Source organism: Lytechinus pictus, chromosome 2 (assembly GCF_037042905.1).
Source record: "Lytechinus pictus isolate F3 Inbred chromosome 2, Lp3.0, whole genome shotgun sequence".
NCBI classification, from domain to species: domain Eukaryota; kingdom Metazoa; phylum Echinodermata; class Echinoidea; order Temnopleuroida; family Toxopneustidae; genus Lytechinus; species Lytechinus pictus.
The window spans coordinates 36812890-36832771 of record NC_087246.1 but is presented as its reverse complement, the minus strand read 5'-3'; the positions used below and the strand labels follow the sequence as shown (position 1 = coordinate 36832771).

Sequence of the window (19882 nt, the reverse complement as noted above, 5' to 3'; positions counted from 1 at the left end):
ACACGTACATGTACATGTATTGTCATTTCAATATTTCATACACTACCATGTGAGTAAAAAAAAAAACTTGACACCTTACAAATCCCCAATTTAAGAAAAGAAATATGTCATGAATGTATAATCATTATATATGTCTGGAAAGAGTATCTTCTCCCAAATGATTTGATACCATATTTATGTGGTATGTCTTTATGCTTGGATAATCAGTTGGTATTCTTTGCAGTTATGTAAATTTTGATTTGCGCCAAAGTTAGGTACGACTGTAATGAATGAACCCCAGGTGCCAATAATGTCACAATTCTACACGAGTTTAATAGTGAACATGTTTGCAAATCCCTTTTCAATGAAATTAACTTGAGAATTGGTACTAAAATGTGTTTATTAAATAATTATTATGAAATTACTGAAAAAGTGTTTTGAAATGGATTTTAATGCAACCTTTGTGGGATTCACTCATTGCAGTCATGCCATATTTGGCGCAAATCCAAATACATTGTACTGCAAAGAATACCTCCTGATCATTCAAGCGTTAATACATACCGCATGCATATGGAAATCTGCATAAACCATGGGTTCAATCAATGGTTTTAAAAACTTTGCCCTTTATCCAGGGTAATTGCACATTTCATGATTACATAATCACAACAAATGTAAAGAGGAATAATGAAGCTTTCCAATGATACCAGTTTCACCTTAAATACTTCAGTAACAAAAAATATATCATCCCTCAAACTTGAGTTGCAGAACTTTTTTTGAGGGGTTTTTGTTCAATGTTTCACATTATTGGACTGAATTTTATTATGTTGGATAAGGTTTTTTCTCATATTCAGTTTTTCTCCTGTGTCTCATCTGTTTCTACATGTACTTGTATTAAAATGTAATCATATTTTTAGACTGACTTTCTTTTATTTAAGACTTTGAACTGCATCTAAATGAAGTTTTAGTGACTCACTGAATGACCTTTGTTCTTGGTATTTTTTATATGAATAGTTTAATTAAAGGTAGAAAATCTAGCTGACAATGCTCAATTTAAATAGCTTAATGAGTCAGATGCACATTATGTTCATGCATTTTTTCGACATATACATGATTCAAATGTTCTTGCACCGACTTAGGCCAAGTAACACAAGGCTTACTATCGATCATACAGTCAATTTGTAGGATTGAGTTTACATAATGATAAGTGCAAATTGGCAATCAATCTCAGAATTTAGCTTTGCAATCAATTGCTTAGCATTACCTTGCTTGGCCAAGGACATTTTAATTTGGCAAATCTTGATTAGAATTGCCTTGGGAGTTAATTTCAAATATGAATGAATTCAATTACATCAGCTGCTTTGTTGCTTTCTCTTTTACACTGCACAGTGAACATTTATGTGGGCATTCATAGTATTCTATCAAAGAGACTTGTTTCCCCCCCTCCAAAAAAATAAAATAAAAAAACAAATATGTTACCATTTTTAAATATGTGAAGCACCTATATTGTCGGTAAATACATGGATGCTTGTGGATGTTACAGGGATATTCCACTATTTATGTAAATTACTACATGTACCCTATTCGTATAGACATGAAAATTTCCGTCAGTTGGCAATCTATAATAAAATTATAAAAGAAAATTTTGGATAACAGAGTCAAGATTTTTTTGTAATGAATCTTCCAGGTGCTGTTTCTGTTTAAATCTATTAAATTGTTCAAATTCATGGATCATCATGAAGGAATAGTTTTTTTCAGAACAGTGTATGGAACAATTTGTGTCTGATTTTGTTAATTGAATTTATAGTGCCCAACATGTATGGAAGTGTAGCACAAATCGTCTTCCCAAATAGGTACAATATCTGTCATATTTTGAACCTTTTTTCAGACTGATGCGTTTAATTTTCTGCTTTTAAAAGTACATGTGCCAGTCATTAGGCACATTTTGCATCTTTGCCTTGCAATGTTGTTTAATAATAGAGTGAGAGGATAATTTCAAAAATATAAACTTTTATGTTTACATTGTACATCAGGGCCTACAACTCCAAGGTCCCCCTGATAGCGAGTATAATGTAATATACACTACATACATGTATGAGTATATTTGACAACCTTTTCATTAATTACATCCATTTTGTAACAAAGAGCATGTTGCGGATAGCATTGCTAATTGGTTCAAGCTACATGGTAAGTATAACACTTCTTGTCCGGTGACTGCCTGAGAACAATGCTCTTTATTATTAATGGACACATGTGCACATTGTATCTTTTTTTTCTGTTTGTTGCATTTACTGTCTTTGCATAATAATGATTTGATATTATTTACAACATTTTATCTTTTGGTTTTATTTTTATTTTTGTGTGTGTTATTGTCTAAGTACTTGAATTTAGTTCTGATTCGTATGGCTCTAGATTGTACATGTAATGTAAGGTTAAAATTTTAGCTTTATTTTAATGAGCTTGTACCATGTTTGTATTAATGCAGACTTGATTTTCTTTTATATTTCTGCTTTTTTTTTCAGTTCATTATTTAAGTATAAATGTACGTTAAAGCTTTATTGGTGTGATTTGTTTTTTTCTGTCATTAATAAAGGTCTAGAAGCAGAAGAAAAAAAAAGTGAAATTGTTACCTTGTTCCAGTTGGAAAAATTGAAATATTGCTAAATTCGTACAAATCTATAGTGGAATTTTTACTTTGAATTATCTTTTTATCATATCAACCTTCTCTTCTATGCCTTATAAAAAAATATTTTCCCAACAAATTTCTTATTTGGGCTTGTTTTGAGGCATTCTACATATAAAATTATTCACATTGATCTGTTGAAAAATACTCAGTTATTCTGCAAAATGAAGCCATTTTGGTCTTTTTAAAATACATTGAAAGATAACCAGCATGTTGTACGATTGCAACCTTTAATAATAAAAAAAAGTATTTCTTTCTTTAAGTATTCAAACCTTTCTTGGCCATCCTCACAGATTTTCTGAGCCATTTAAAAGGACTTTATTTCTTTGTTTTGGAATCCCTTTAAACTTTACTCTTTGATGATGCAGTATGTAGTTTCTTTGGTGGATTTTTTTAAAAAACAATGTTTTTATGAATCTTTATTATGAGGTGACCATGTAATATTACATGTACATATAGCTATTTCTTTTTTTAGATCTCTATTATTCATAATTTCCTTTTATTTGTTTTTAATGGTGTCTTAAAAAAACTTACATTTTGTAATTATTACATGGTATGTTATGGGCTATGGCACAAGGTACAGAATCAATAATTCAATCAGTTTCCTTTCAATTGCCCAACTCCATTCCCTCTTTGTTTGTCTCTTATTAAACCAAACATACATTGTCAATGCTGAATTCTCAAATTCACAATGCACAAACTATTAAAAAAGGGTAAATATAACACTGAGAGTGAGATTTTGCATTACGGGTACACACTCCTCACCCTGCCATTTCCCCATACACATTTATACATGTAGTGAACAATCCCAGATTATTCCCAAAGCAGATTTATTTCATAATATTCTATCTCTTCAATCATATTGAGAAATACAGTATTTTAACAGGAATCAGTACTTTGTCACAATTCAGTGTTGGTCGTGACACATGTATATGTGATAAAAAAAAAAAGAGTGAAAAATTAGAAGTGAAAACGAAAATATAAAATGTTTGGATGAATTTTCTGAATATGCTTCTTTCAGTTCTTTCATAGTTGTTTGTTGTGCAGTTTTAATCAACTGTGTGAAGATATACATGTATTGTCGTCCAGGCTGAAATGATATGATATGAATAAAAATTAAAAATTAAAATAAATCATTGAAAACTTCATCAAATCAGAAGAAAAATAATGGAGCAGCATCATATACATGTAAGAACGTGCTGATAATTGTGTTTACCCCATGATTTTTTTATTAAATTAAAATGTATACATCGGTATGTGCATGCACTGAACATGAAAGTGTTCTTCGTTGAACTTGAAGTCTTGAATATCGCTTACGTGTAAAATGGATTTAACACTGTTAGATTGAAGCATTGCCTCGAGTCAAACAGCTGTTTGCATTGTGTGTAGAATTCATAAACATGTAAATTTACCTTGCAGTCGGAACATGATGGTATTTCCAAATAAAGACATTTTAGAGGAATATAGGAATTGAATTCTTCAAGGAATTTGTTGAATTTTATGAAAAAGCAAGCTTTACATTGTACTGTAGTTTGTACACATTTTGAACATATAATTTTGTATTTTTAATTAAAAAATATGTTACATCATTTTCACTACATGTAATACTTAGCCTAGGCCTATTCATTTATCTGTCTTTATGCACTTGGCAGTTTATGTGATTCACTGTATTTGTTATTGTTTTTATTTGTATTGTTTCTTCTTTTCTTAGAGAAGATATTTTTTTATTATCATTGCTATTATTATAATCATGAAAAATATTTATTTTAATTTATGTGTAATGGATTTATATATATTTATTTATTATTTATTCATTTATTTATTCATTTATTGTGATATTTATGAACATGTTTTTAGGGGGTGTGGTAATGGTATATTCTCTTTAATATCTCTCTTAGTGTTACTGTTTTTTGTTTGTTTGTTTGTTATATTTTTTGCTTTCTTTCTGGTGGACTTATTGTAGCATACACTGTACAGTCACTGTATTATTTGTTAATCGTTTCATTTTGCTCCTCTATTTCTGTTTACAACATATACTTGTAAATATAGAGAATTACATCAAATAATCATATCCATATGGCTGAATGAATTACCATGGATATGCACAAACAAATACTTTTTTATCACCAATTTAGTCTAAATGAGTACAGCCTGTACTGCGGTCAGTATGACATTTTGTGTTTTTAATTCCAATACATGCTCTCTTTAACAAACAAAAAAGTATAAATTTTCAAAGTGTATTTTGTGATTTCCATTAATATGTATGTATTCTTGTTTCTTGTGAATATATACACATGTACATGGATGTGTCCTACATGTATAAAAGGGTTTTATACCGTACTACTACATATTGAATCAAATCTCCTTAAAATGCTTGTGTGCTGCGAAAGGCTTGCCAGGCCAAAGCCATAGTGATAATATCGAAAGTCCTTTTGGAAGTGCATTATTAAGACTGAGAGGAAATAATTCCCTTTATATTATTATGGACAAAAAAAATAGTCAATGCTAGGGGCTGCACCAAGGTGTTTTGATGGCAGAGGGGAGGGGCTGGTGTCACTGTGATGTAATGGAGATGTGGACTTTTTAGTACTCCTATCCCCCCACCCCCTCTCCTTTTTTTCTACTATTTAAAATCATCCCTACCCCTCCACTGGGCATCTATTTTCCATTCTTAGATTAGATTACAGTGTAAAAAGTAACCTCATAATTCTTAATCTTATTAAATATATAATATTGCACTTGTACATGTATATTTTATGCCAAGAAACATTACAAGAATGATAACATGCCAAACGCACCTAGAAACGCACTATTATAAAGTTCTATGAATGTTTAACTTAACGTTATTATTATCATAAAGAAGAATTGACCAACATCTTTTTGTAGTGGTGTGAATTTCCCAGCCTGGAGGATGCTTCAACTCAAGTACAGTGTAGCATATCACATGTACTACTAGTATTACAGCATATTAACATAGCTCCTTGCACGTAGGATGTACAAGCTTCTCTAACATTGTCAAATCCCTTTGAACTCCAACTAATACTAAAAGTTTAAGAAAATTTGCAGCTGCTTTCAGCCTCTGTCTCTATTTATTTATCAATATCCTTGATTATAATCACTCAGTTTAAAAAAGTTATGTTTTGTGTCTCTTTGATTTGTTCCTGTGTAAATATTTCCTTTTTCTCAAATGTGCTTCTGTTTTATGTTGTAATCTGTTTTATGTTGTAATCAGTTATCAGTGTCTGTGAAATTCCAACATTTTGTCACACAATCAAACTTGTTAAACTCTTTGTGTCAACACATGTACATGTCATTCATTATACACACACACTTCACATTTTGATAAGTTATTTAATAGAGATGTGTTTAGGTCTATCCAATCTTTTCTAAAGCAGGTGTACCCCCCCCCCTAAAAAAAGTGCAAATGATTACCATAAATAATTCATAAGTAGATGATAATAATTATTGAAATAATTTTGAAATAAGTGGGTAAAAAAATATTTCATTTTCAAACTATTTAATAACATGATTTATTTATCATGATTACTTGGATTATAATTATACATACTATTCAAATTTGCTAAATTTTATATACGTATCATATGATTTTGTTTTTCAATTCTAATCTGGATACTCCTGTTCTTGACTCTACACCTTTGGTATTTAACAGAATAAAAAAAATCATCTGAATTTTGGTCAGTGATTGTGATTGCTTCATGTATTTGATAAATTTGAAAAGCAGGAAACATGAAAGCATACACCAATTCAAGTTCCTTTGCAATATGTTTTGTGGTATGAATTTCGAAGAATCATTACTCAAGTTTTTAGATAAGACTACACAATCAGAAGGATATTGCATTCTGGATAAGAAATGGAGGACAATTTTATTAGTCAAGGCTTAGATTTCATGCTATTAAAGGTAGATGCCTTTACTTTCATAGGACTCTTGTTTGCAATATTGAGAAGTTACCAAGATTCAAGTGTCTTTATTCCATGAAAATTCCACTTTAAGAGAAAAATCATGATGCTTTCAAAGATACTAATCCAGTTGTTGTATCATTTGCATTTCCGAGGCGATGGAGGAGAAAGGTCGGATAACGTGGCCATTCTGGAATCGGGAACTCAGGAGAGGAACTTGGCTCTGTATGAGGTGAGAAACAAGATGAAGATTAGAGATAATCCTTTGAAAAAATATGCAAATTATTTTGCATGATACCATCTTATCATTATCATTTGGAATAAGTTTTTGACAGTATACAATATGTAAGTTATGAATTTTGTAGAAAATGGAATAAACCAAGTGAAAATAGGCATGATAATTCTCATTTAATTTGGAAAGAAAAATAGAGAATAAATTGTATGAATATGAAACGATTATCCACATTCGGTATTGGAAGTACCACTGTAAAATGTAACAAAAAATGTCTTGATTTCTCTTTTATTTTGATTAAAAATGGCTTGCTGTGTTACTTGTCACTTTACGTGTATTTGGTCATATAGGATGAGATGGAACACAGACCTAAAGTGTCATCCCTTATCAGTTCCCTGGCCAACTACAAGACTTTACCAGAATACACGGAGGAACCAGATGAAAAGAGAAAGACAGCTATAAAGGTAAAAATGCAACTGTTTTCTCCAACTTTCTTCTCGCCTATCTTTGCTTCCATTTTTAATTATGTTTTAATGCATTATCACAAGCAATATTGGGCAAGATTTAAATGTACATTTGCCTTTTTCCACCTATGTGACTTTAGATTTTAAGAAAAAATTGCTTTATTACTTACAGTGCATACATGTAGTTGTGCTAAAGCTAGGGAAGTGATATTGCTAGTGCTTTGTTCCATGTTAAGCATTTTGTACATGAAATATAGCATTGTCACGTTCATTGTTAAAATCCCCTTCTTTTCTTTTGAGTCTTGAACACTGTAAAAAAAAAAATTTACGAATGTCTATTTACCAATGTCTTTTATTTTCTGCAATACTACATGTACATGTATGTTAGCCTTTTACTTTACAGATTGTAATGTACCATTAACCAGGGGGGTGTTTCACAAAGATTTGAGTATGACCTAGAGTCGCACTTACATTGTAAATGCCTCGTTGCGTGTGGTATAAAAGGCATGACCGCATTGGTCAGATCATGCGAAGAGGACGCGCACTACTGCGTATTGATCAATAAGATTGCGCATTGCATATCTTGTACGCATTGGTATTTAAGTGCGACCTAAGTCATACTTAAGTTGTCATTCCATGAGGAACTTCTATTGTACATGTACATACTATTTATGTACATAATTTTAATCAACGTATTTTCAATCTTCAGCTTTATTGCTATACTTTGTGTTTGTATTCAGTTGGCATCTCTCATCAGAACCATTTTCTTTCTTTTTCTTTTATTTTTATTTGTTTTTATTCCTTTTACATGTATTTTTTCATTATAATATGCTTTCCGTTGCATTATTTTATTTTTATGTTTAGTAAAACCTGTATTGTGTTTGGTGTATTTGCATGCAAGGTGAGAGAACATCATTACAATTTTACATGTTTATATCATATCTTTAATTAGAAAACATGTGCGCCCTTGAAGCTGTTTACAATAAGTCATCTCTTTTAGTATTACCATCATCCCCTTATGGGCCTTTATAATTGGGACTCTCTACTGATGTATGTTACTAGACACTCATATGATAATCCTATCATCTCGATCCCTTGCATCCCTTGCATATGTCGAAGATCCAAGTTTTCATCATTAATTTCACTGTGCCGATATTGGAAAAAGGGCACTGACATTTATATTAAATCTTACAGCAATCCATCATAGTTAATTTACATTCAAGCAATAATCAGGTCTGTTGACTGATGTTGTATACTGTACATCATTCTGTTTCATAAAAAAAACAAAAAAAACAACTAACCCAAGTCATTCAAAGAATGAAAGAAAGAAATGGTCTATCACTATCTACATTGTAGAGTATGTAATGTACTTTTCATATGACGATATCATGTTGTATTTTTTTGGTGTGCATGACACTGTGTACTGAACCCTGGAGCGTCCATTGAACTTTTAATACATACATGTGCGACGAGAAAATACCTATTATACATTTAAAAGAGTCATTTTTGCTGGTTCAGCATGTGGCACATACATGTACAAACACCAGCAAATAAAAAGAAAAAGTTGCTTTAGGGGAGATTGCACATTTCTTGAGTTTATTCATTTGGGGTGTAGTCTTTTCCTATATTTTTCTTGGGGTTTTACAATGTACACTTTTGAATAGAATCTCTAATTGGGGCGACTTAAAACAATCAAACCTGCTCATGTGAAGGCATACAGCGATAAAATTGAATGGGCTCTTTGGACCAGAGAGATTGGAATGAATTGTTCAATTAAAATCCATCAATTTCTTCCATGACATTATTATATTTATAAAGGAACCATGCTCATGAAGCTTGATTTGTAAAAAAAGAAGAAACTTTTGCTTTGCTCTAATGTATCTTTCATTTGAAGAAGAATATTGGTTTCATATTCCTTTTACACTCTATCTCCTATTAAAGTGTATACACATTGGGTGATTTGAAGTTTGGTGTTGATGGTGTTGATGTTGAAGGATTGAGCTAACCTACATGTACCCAAAATATCACCAAAGGTGGGTTTACAAAATAGATCTGATTAGGTTATGATGATACATGGAGCTCAAAACTTTTGCAACAGCCTCTTTTCAAGTTTGGTGCTGTGGATAGTGTGAAAACTCAGTCTACAAACACCAACACCACTTGTCAATTGATACAAAACTTTAAACCACCCATTACAGTATACATGTACATGTATGAGCATGAATTTTAATGTTTAATTCCATCCATTGCATTTTACATTTGCCTGTACAGATGCATTGTGAGCCGGTATGTAGAGTGTTTTACCCCATCCTACACCTACACAAATGCTATCCAAATGTGATTTACTTTGAGCAAATCCACCCACCCTTTCAGTTTGCAGTGTGGTTTTTTCTTATACTTCTCTTTTGTACTGTCTTTTGAAAGAAAGAGATATGTACATGTGTATGCAGGGAATAAGATTAAAGAAATAAACAATGTTGCTGTGTTTGTGAGAAAATGAACTTGACACAAATAGAAAGTTCGCATGTTATGTATAGCAATAAATTTGGGGCAAAATGATTCATTTGAAGTGTTCCTTCACTTCTGTGTTAAAATGAGATAGACCATTCTAGTCATGTCTGAGTGAGATCGCATTAAAGACAAAATTGTCACTTTTCAAAATTCACAGGATTTGGATTTTTAAACAGAAGTTTACAGACAATACAGTGTATAAAGTGAAAGTACACTTGATTTCATTGAAATTTAAATGTACACCCTGTTGATTAAGGGGAACATGTCTTTTTCTTTACATACATTATGATATAAGCATTTATTAATTCCCTTTCCCTTCACCCTACTTCTGTTTGTTGAAGAAATTGATTTATCATTGCAATATCCATTTTCAGTTCATTTTGACATTGCAACTCAAAATGTCAGCACAATTTTGGTATGATGCAACAAAAGTAATGACTCAGGTGCAAGATATGTTTTTGTTGCCTTTGATTTATTAATTTCCGTTTCACAATAATTGTACATAATTCTGATAAATATAACACAACAAGGTCGAAAACACTGCAAGACATAATAAAATATATATAACATAATCTTAGATTTAAGGAACACAATTCAATAAATAAAGTTACCTAAGATGACATTTGTATTTAAAAGTAAAACGGAGGGTCTTGCCGAAAAAAGCAAAGCTTGTACAAAAGGCAAGCCCCTAACTTAGTTTCATTACAAAATTTAAGATACCATTATTTTTAGATCTGATTTTATTTTTTTTTTTTTTTTCAACTTTGTGCTTTGTTTCATTTTCCCTATTCAAATCAACTTTTTGTTGGGGTGGACTTACCCTTTAATCATAACAAAGTTTATGAAATTACATCATGACTCAGAAAGTATGGACCTAGTCAATGGAACTTGGACATAAGGTTAATCAAATACTATTGAACATCCTGCCTAAGTTTCAGGTCACATGACTAGGGTCAATGAACTTGAGACCATGTTGGGGGAATCAACATCAAAAACTTAACCTAAGGTTAAGTTTTTGAAATGTCATCATAACTTAGAAAGTATATGAACCTAGTTCATGAAACTTAGACATAAGGGTAATGAAGTATTACTGAACATCCTACTTGAGTGTCAGGTCACATGACCAAGGTCAAAGGTCATTTAGGGTCAATGAACTTTGGCCAAGTTGGGGGTATTTGTTGAATTATCTTCATAAATTTGAGAGTTATTTTATCTAGTTCATGAAACTTAGACATAAGACTAAGAGCAATCTAGTATCCCTGAACATCCTGTGCAAGTTCCAGGTCACATGACCAAGGAAAAAGGTCACATGACCAAGGAAAAAGGTCATTTAGGGTCAACAAACTTTAGTAGTGTTGAGGGTATTTGTGGCATTGTCATTATAACTTAAAAGTTTATTGATATAGTTCATGAAACTTGGACATAAGAGCAACCATGTATCCTGAATATCTTGTGTGCATTTCAGGTTACATGACCAAGATCAAACTCAAAGGTCATTTAAGGTCAATGAACTTTGGCCGTGTTGGGGTATTTGTTGAATTGGCATCATAACTTAGAAAGTTTATGGATCTAGTTCTTGAAACATAGACACAAGGCTAATCATTACATGTACATGTATGAATGATTGTTTTGCCCACAGTCTTAGGTCACATGATCATGGTCAATGGTCATTTTGGGTCAATGGACATAGTATTTTATTATATGTTTTCTTTTTTGAATAATTATTAAAGAGCTGTTTTCAAAGTCAGCACTGCTACTATATCGAATTGCGTAATGCAGGTAGACTGCCAGAGGCGTTCAACTTGTTTTAAATGAAAACACAACGCTCTAAAATTTTTGTCAGATTCCCTGCTATTCTTTAGTACATTACTGTTACTTTTGTTTGATTGTGGTGTTTTGGTTTAGTTTGACTTTGTTTAATGATAATTTTTTTTAAGGGAAGGATTGGCAATGTTCAAATGACGTATCTTGTACCTTTTCTTCCAATATTAACTGTATGGATATTTCCACACTACAGTGTACATATAACAGTGTGATTGACCGTAGCTTAGCATACAAATTGACAGTTGGTATGTGATCATTTGAATTATAACATTATATTACTGGAAAGTCACCAGAAATGATGAGTGGAGTACCAGAATTGTTGTATGTTAGATAGTAAGAGACTAGTTTCAATCAATGTCATGCCAATTTTACTTTTTCGTTCACAATAATCTTTAAATTGTCATTCTTCTGCTAAACTCTAGAGCGCACCCAAGATGGGCACCCTGATGGGCGTGTACCTGCCTTGTCTTCAAAACATCCTTGGAGTTATCCTTTTCATCCGTCTTGCCTGGCAGGTCGGCACAGCTGGTGGTCTGGAGTGCTTCTTCATAGTTCTTGTATCCTGTCTTACGGTAAGGCATTTTTACCTTCCACAAGCACTCCATATTTTAATAGGTAGTATTGGACAACAGTGTTGAATTGGAGTATAAGGGCCTTAGAGCATTGAATGATAAAGAGTTCTTAGCGAAAGATCTGCTACTGGGGCTGCATATTTACCAGAGAAGAATTCCTGAGTAGTAGGCGTAAATTGAGACGAAAGAATGATTTCTAGGATATGGGCTATCAATAACTAAATATTATGACTTGAATTCTCAAATGACCTTCAGAGGATTTTGAGCTTGAATGCTTACCTGATCGAATCTAATGACATTTTCCTTTAAAAAAAGTCATGACAAAGTGACTACATTTTGTGTTTAGGCTCAATAACTTTTGAAAGCTGATTCAAAATACAACGCAAGGAAGAGAAAGTGATTGTGCCCATTCTTATTGCATCAGTTTCTCTATAGTGTTTTGAAAAATATTTCCCTCGGTATTACAATAAGCAGTTCTTTAGATTTATATTTCCAAACAACTCATGTTTATGCCATTTTCAGGAATCATAATTTATCTAAATATCTATCTAATCACTCAATTTCCTGCAGACAATGCTTACTGCAATCTCCATGAGTGCCATTGCGACCAATGGGGTAGTACCTGCAGGTGGGGCCTATTTCATGATCTCAAGAGCTTTAGGACCAGAGTTTGGTGGTGCAGTGGGGGTGCTATTCTATCTAGGAACTACATTTGCCTCTGCCATGTACATCCTTGGAGCGATAGAAATCTTACTGGTAAGCTTTGAAAAGCGAGTAATGATATTAACTCTTTGCACGCTGAATTAATTTTCTTTAATTCAAGATTTCCATATTGCATAAATGATACTGATTATTGTATAGATGTTATTCAAGAACTATTGCCTTTTATTACCTTATCTAATTTAAGGTAAAGGGAGAAAACTAATTATTACGATTGTTGAATTTAATTGTACGAATATGCAAGATTGCAACAGAGCGCAAAGGGTTAAGAATGATACTCTACAAAATTGAATATGTGCTAGTAAAATAGTGGATTACATTTTCATCTTTTATTGGGATGGTCAACAGTAACCAAAAATAAGATCTAACAACTGAATAATAATAATGATAATAAAGATTGATTTATTAACCCTTTCCACGCGTACTTCGCACCAATGCACACTCGGTGCCGTGCGAACTTCGCATTTCACACTCAACAAACAATGCATTGTTTCCCTCCTTGAAAATAATTCAGTACAGATGGGTTCATGGTCCAGCGCACAAAGAGTTAAGTGCATAGTAGAAAAAGCTAGCTCTATGCGCTTTACAGTGTAAGACATAAATAGTATAAACATAGTGTAAAATAAAGTAATTGTAAAAATGCAAACTAGCTAAAGGAAAGAAATTACTGATGCAGCATGAAAATACAACCAAGCATAATTAAATCAAAGTTAATATGTAAATGTTTATTATTGTAAAATCAGAATAGACTAGCAATATATGGAATTATTTCAATGGCAGTGGTGGCGGTGGCTCCGGCGGCGCCAACATTGAAATCTTAACCTAAGATTAAGTTTTTGAAATGACATCATAACTTAAAGAGTATATGGACCAAGTGAATGAAACTTGGACGTAAGGTCAATCAAATATTATTGAACATCCTGCCGGAGTTTCAGGTCACATTACCAAGGTCAAAGGTCATTTAGGGTCAATGAACTTAGACTATGTTGGGAGAATCAACATCGAAATCTTAACCTAATGTTAAGTTTTTGAAATGACAACATAACTTAGAAAATATATGAACCTAGTTCTTGAAACTTAGGCATAAGGGTAATAAAGTATTACAGAACATCCTGCCTGAGTTTCAGGTCACATGACCAGGTCAAAGGTCATTTAGGGTCAATAAACTTTGGCCATGTTGGGGGTATTTGTTGATTTACCATCACAACTTTGAAGTTTATGGATCTAGCTCATAAAACTTGGAAATAAGAGTAATGAAGTATCACTATTAAAATATCCCTTTCCAGTTTCAGGTCACATGACCAAGGTCAAAGGTCATTTAAGTTCAATGAACTTTGGCCATGTTAGGGGTAATTGTTGAATTGCCATCATAACTTTGAAAGTTTATGGATATAGATCATGAAATGTGGACATAGGGATAATCAAGTATCACTGACAAGTCTTAGGTCACATGATCAAGGTCAAATGTTATTTAGGGTCAATGAACATAGTATATCATAATATGAATGGTGTTTTTTTGTGTGTGAATAATTATTTTATAGAAGTTTTCAAAGTCAGCACTGCTGCTATAATTGCATAATGCAGGCGAGACTGCCAGAGGCGCTCCACTTGTTCATAAAGCTGTTTGTGTAATTATAGACAATTCTATGAACTGCTTCACAAAATACCTCCAGGAGTTATACATAAGAAACGTTAATTTAGTGCTGAATAGGCTTTCTTTTTCCACCATATCCTAGATCTACATTGCCCCTCAGATGTCATTGTTTGGTGATATATCGTCGGAAGGAGGTGGTGCTACTCCTGCGTTGCTGAACAACATGAGGGTTTACGGGACTATCATCCTCATCATCCTATCTCTTCTTGTCTTTGTTGGGGTGAAGTACGTCAACAAATGTGCTTTGCTCTTCCTTGGATGTGTCATCGTCACCATCATCTGTATCTATATCGGCTTCTTCACTCCTCATCATCTTACGTAAGTACATGCTGAGGTTTCGTTTTTATTGTAGTGTGTCTAGTTCTGGTCAAGCACAGTTTCAAATTACATTTGACCAAATTTGTGTAGATTATATTGGAGGCTGAGATACATGACACTTAATACCTCTTGCAGTACTCTAAAAGCAGCTCCTTGAAAGCTTTTTTTAATGTCAGTCATGCGACACTTAATATTTAAGTCAAGGATGGAAGTATAACATAGCATACCAACAGAATATAAGAACCTCATTTTATGACTTCCTATTTAAATCTAGCCAAGTGTTGATCTTTGAGCTTTTGACATGAAGCTACAAATTTTCTGTTCGTTCTCCTCTAACACCAAACAGGTACTGTGCACTCAATAGCAATATAGCTATGCAGCGAGACATCAGCATGGAGAGCAATTGCAGTTGGTATAGTCAAGATGAAAACGACACACGTATTCTAACACCGTTGGGTGAATCACTGTGCGCTTCCTATGCTAATGGTACAGACTGTGCCAGCGTAGAGTCGGATTTAGTTCTGAAATGGGAAAAGGCTATACCGGGAATCACATCAGATGCATTCAGAGGTATTCATTATTTCACTCAACATAACATTTGTATGTTAAAGCCTTTATATAGCTTTGGTTAAGGGTCAGTAATTGTGAACTATACTCAAGTATTATTGAACATTACAATATTGCAAAATCATAAGAGTCATTGAGTACATTTTTCACCTAGTAGAATTTGAATATGGCATCTTCCTGACCCTTATTCATTTATTCATTTATTCATTTATAATAGCTGTTTGAGTGCTTTTCTATAGTTGATATTAGAATGCTACTGACAGATATTATATCCTGATGAAGGGGAGGCCCTTACAATGTTTAAGGTTGTGCACACTGAACTATGTCCAGCGCGCAAAAGACAACTTGGAATCTTTTTAATTGCCCGGTCCCACGCATGTGACATTTTGTCACATGTGCTTGAAGAAGCCGATTGATATTTGGCGAAACGTCTCAACAGTGAGTTGATTTCCAGTTCTTTTATTTGATTTCTCATATTGAACACGACTGGATGAATGAGAAGAATTTACATCAGTTCAACTGTCTTAATCTTAACTCTTAACATGCCATACACACTACTAACCCAACGCCACAGTGCTAATCCGATGCTAATCCCCTGTGCCAGCCACAAAACCCCCCTGTGCCACATTGATTTTGGGATCGCGAGTCGTATTCACTCCTTTCAATAATCATGATTACAATTGCTTGTAACTCTCTAACGATTAGTTTATCCACAAAATATTGTGTAGTAAAGTTGTAGGAAATTTCATACTCCTTATAATGGTGTCCTCATTATATGGATTGGTTATTATCTTTACCGCTAAAATATGAGTTGTATCAAGTAGTTCCATTTTGTGGAGTGTTTTGTATGGATCAAAAAACCTAGGTCTCTTCCCTCTTGGAGGCGGAGCCATATCTTGTAAAAAATGTAGAAATACTCGAAAAAGTCTAATGTAAACCGCTTGAGTAAGTTGTTCTGTCAGAAAGCAGAGTTCGCACTGCACACAATAGTGCTAATTACGGCGTGCATGCGATGCGCAATACAATGCAAAACGGCGTAACAATGATTGTAATTCCGAATGTGCGCAGTCATGCACGAAGCAGGGGAGGGTAGGAAACAATGCAAGAACAAAGCAATCAATAGTAGGCGTGCGAGCACGAGTGTGGCATGTTATAGTAGGATACGTAGCGTGCACGAAGCACTCAATGAGTTAATAAGGTGGGTGCGTCGTGGTCTAGTGGTTCTAACTCTCGCCTTTCAAACAAAGGGTCGTGGATTCGAATCCTAGCCATGGCGTGTTTTCCTTCAGCAAGAAATTTATCCACACTGTGCTGCACTTGACCCAGGTGAGGTGAATGGGTACCGGGTAGGAAGAAATTCTTCGAATGTTAAGCAGGGCCCTTTGGGAGAACAGTTTTCGGAACTGAAGTGGCTACCCTGGGTAAAATATGACATTATTATTATTATTAATATAATTATTATTATTAATCTCTGCAATTCTTTGCCATGGCACAGTAAATGCATGGAATCTGTATCGTGAAGCCGGTGAGGTGTTACCAGGTGAACAAGGCAAGGCAAATCAGATTGTTGCTGACATCACAACATCATTCACCGTCCTCTTAGCCATCTTCTTCCCCTCAGTTACGGGTAAGTAAACCATTCGTCAATTATTTTCGCTGATAACTCTCAGAAGCTACATAATTCTCCATCTGATTCATGAGAGCAAGTGTGCAAGCAAAAGTGCCATGATTTGTCACAATCCGTTTTCTAGCCATTTTCTTGGTGAATTATTGAGAACTGATTGGGCAAAGCAATTTGTTGTATAATTCTAGCATTTGTTAATTTTTTTTAAAGTTCCTATACCTAAATAAACATGTATTTGTGGTTAGAGTTGACAACCAAGTTGTCACATGACCAAGGTCAAAGGTCACTTAGGGTCAACGAACTTTAACCATGTTGGGGGTATTTGAGGAACTGTCATCATAACTTTGAACTTTGAAATTTTATGGATCTAGTTCATGAAACTTGGACATAAGAGCAATCAAGTATCCTTGAACATCATGTGGGAGTTTCAGGTCACATGACCAAGGTCAAAGGTCATTTAGGGTTAAAAAAACTGGTAATGTTGGGGGTATTTGTGGAATTGTCATCATAACTTTAAAAGTTTATGGATCTAGTTCATGAAACTTGGACATAAGAGCCGCAATGTATCCCTGAATACCCTGTGCGCGTTTCAGGAACATGGCCAAGATCAAAGGTCATTTTGGGTGAATGGACATAATATTTTATTATCATATTAGTGTTTTCTTCTGTGAATAATTATTCATTAGCTGTTTCCAAAGGCAGCACTGCTGCTATATTGAATTGCGTAATACAGGCGAGACTGCCAGAGGCAGAGGCACTTGTATATGTTTGAGGTCTTGTTATCGATTTCCATTACCAGATGGATAAATAAATTAAATTTACAAGTTAGTGAAGGTTGGCATAGAAAACTTAAATAGTTCTCTTCAGACTGAATGAGAGATATAGCATGAACATTTACACTATTGTCTATTTATAGATAACACTTCTCTGTATGACATCAATGTTTTCTACTATCTTATGACTTGTTGATATTTGTCTCGCCCACCAGAGGTGAAGGCGAGACTAAGGGATCCAAATGTCGTCCGTCCGTCACAAACACTATGACACATGACTTTGCAACAGTAAGTCATTTTTCAACCAAACTTGGATTGTAGATATACTTAGGGGACCTGCATGTTATGGTGCAGTCGCAGGTCACATGGTAAGGTCAAAGGTCGTTTTTAGGTCAATGTTAAAGTTTACGTGCAAGACTCTCTTATGACAAATGTTATTCCATCCCAGTTATTTCACTTTTGATATAATTCTGTTGCATGCCGTCGCAAATCGCAATATTTCTAGTTATTTTCACAAGTGGGCGAGACGCAACATCGCTTATGCCTTGTTTCATGGTTAGATTTAAAGTATCTACATTCCTATAAGTCCAAGTTGTATTTTATTGTGCTATAATTGCTCTCATAGAAAATATGTACATGTAAAATGAGACCTAAATACCCAACACCCACCATAATTTTTATCACGTTTTGCTTACCCTCACGAAATCTATCGCAACCCCAATGCTATTTCTATATCTGTAGAGAAATTATTTAGGGGCACAAATTTTGAAGGAGCATTTGTTTGAGTTGCAGTTCTTATCATCATCAATCATGTCTTTATATTATGTGTTTGTTGTTTGAATGTGTTTGAATGCTTCATGCTCTTGTCTTTGTTATGGATTTTACATGATACCACCAATTCATCAGGACTCTGAAACATCGGTTAAAACAATCAACTGTACAATTAGATGTAATTGTAAGTCTATTGCAATCTGTATACAAATCAGTTGTTGATATCGATTGTATCTCTTCATGTTACATCCCCCAGGTATTATGGCAGGTAGTAACCGATCGGGTGACCTCAAGGATGCACAATATTCAATACCCAGAGGAACCATTGGAGCAATCCTTACGACCAGCTTGATCTGTATCCTTTGATAGTATATACCTGCGTGGTGTAAAAACACTTGATGTTATTTCATAATGAGATATTGCTGTTTGGATGAAATATTTGGGGTGTGTGTTTCATTATTTGCAAATGGTACATGGTGTTATTGCAAGAAGGTCTCATGACCGTTTGGGGTTCATTATCACATGGTTTAATTACCACTTGGTCTGCTTACGATGTAATTAAAGCCGGAAAGAGAGTGGTTGTGATGGTGTTGAAAATGAAGTTTGTGATTGATTATTACTAGGCATGTCACTGGTGCCTGCTCAAAATTCAGCCGACTGAAACCATGCGAGTGATCTTGTGCATATTTTGTTGACAATTCTTGAGAAGTGAGTGAGAGTATTGGTAGTGAAATCATGTTTTTTCATCAAATGTTTTTAATGTTTAGAAATAAAATCATTTTTATGGAAGAAAAATGTTCCCCCGACATGTATGCTTTCATGTTTATCTTTCATGAGAAAAGTAAAAAAGAATATGACTTGAAATGTACCTTACCGATACGGTTTATGCAGCTTGAACGGTGCATTCGCACTGTTAGTCTCCGCGCCACACAATTTTGAAACCAATTTGGAGGTGCAAGGCTCTTTTTGAACATCTTTTCCCGGTGACACACGTAAGAACTCTGTAAATAACACTAACAGCTATCCAGGGATATACTTCGGATATATTATTCAACGTCCGAATTTTTCCAAGATGGCGGCGCGATCGTGAAAATTGTTCAGAGGTACAGAGATGTATTTTTTCTCATGAATTTGCTCTGATATGAAATAGTGCGTATCAGATTAGTAATTTTGAAGATATACCCATTCATTTTATATACGATTCATTACTTAAGTATTTTTGGTGCAGTTGTCAGGATGGAGTGACTGCGATATGACTGACCTAGTGACCAAATG

General features: G+C 33.9%; 1 protein-coding gene across 2 annotated transcripts in view; it reads left to right on the top strand.

Moving 5' to 3' along the window:
* The window catches only part of LOC129254297 (solute carrier family 12 member 4-like), a 60469-nt gene that overhangs the window by 14701 nt on the left and 25886 nt on the right, over nucleotides 1–19882 (top strand). For both annotated transcript variants that reach the window (XM_064115676.1, XM_064115677.1), the window contains exons 2-10: nucleotides 2122–2163; nucleotides 6733–6809; nucleotides 7160–7273; nucleotides 12031–12180; nucleotides 12751–12936; nucleotides 14637–14872; nucleotides 15219–15442; nucleotides 16935–17066; nucleotides 18864–18962. In XM_064115676.1, the coding sequence (XP_063971746.1) occupies nucleotides 2122–2163; nucleotides 6733–6809; nucleotides 7160–7273; nucleotides 12031–12180; nucleotides 12751–12936; nucleotides 14637–14872; nucleotides 15219–15442; nucleotides 16935–17066; nucleotides 18864–18962 (1260 nt within the window). The remainder of the gene's footprint in view (nucleotides 1–2121; nucleotides 2164–6732; nucleotides 6810–7159; nucleotides 7274–12030; nucleotides 12181–12750; nucleotides 12937–14636; nucleotides 14873–15218; nucleotides 15443–16934; nucleotides 17067–18863; nucleotides 18963–19882) is intronic.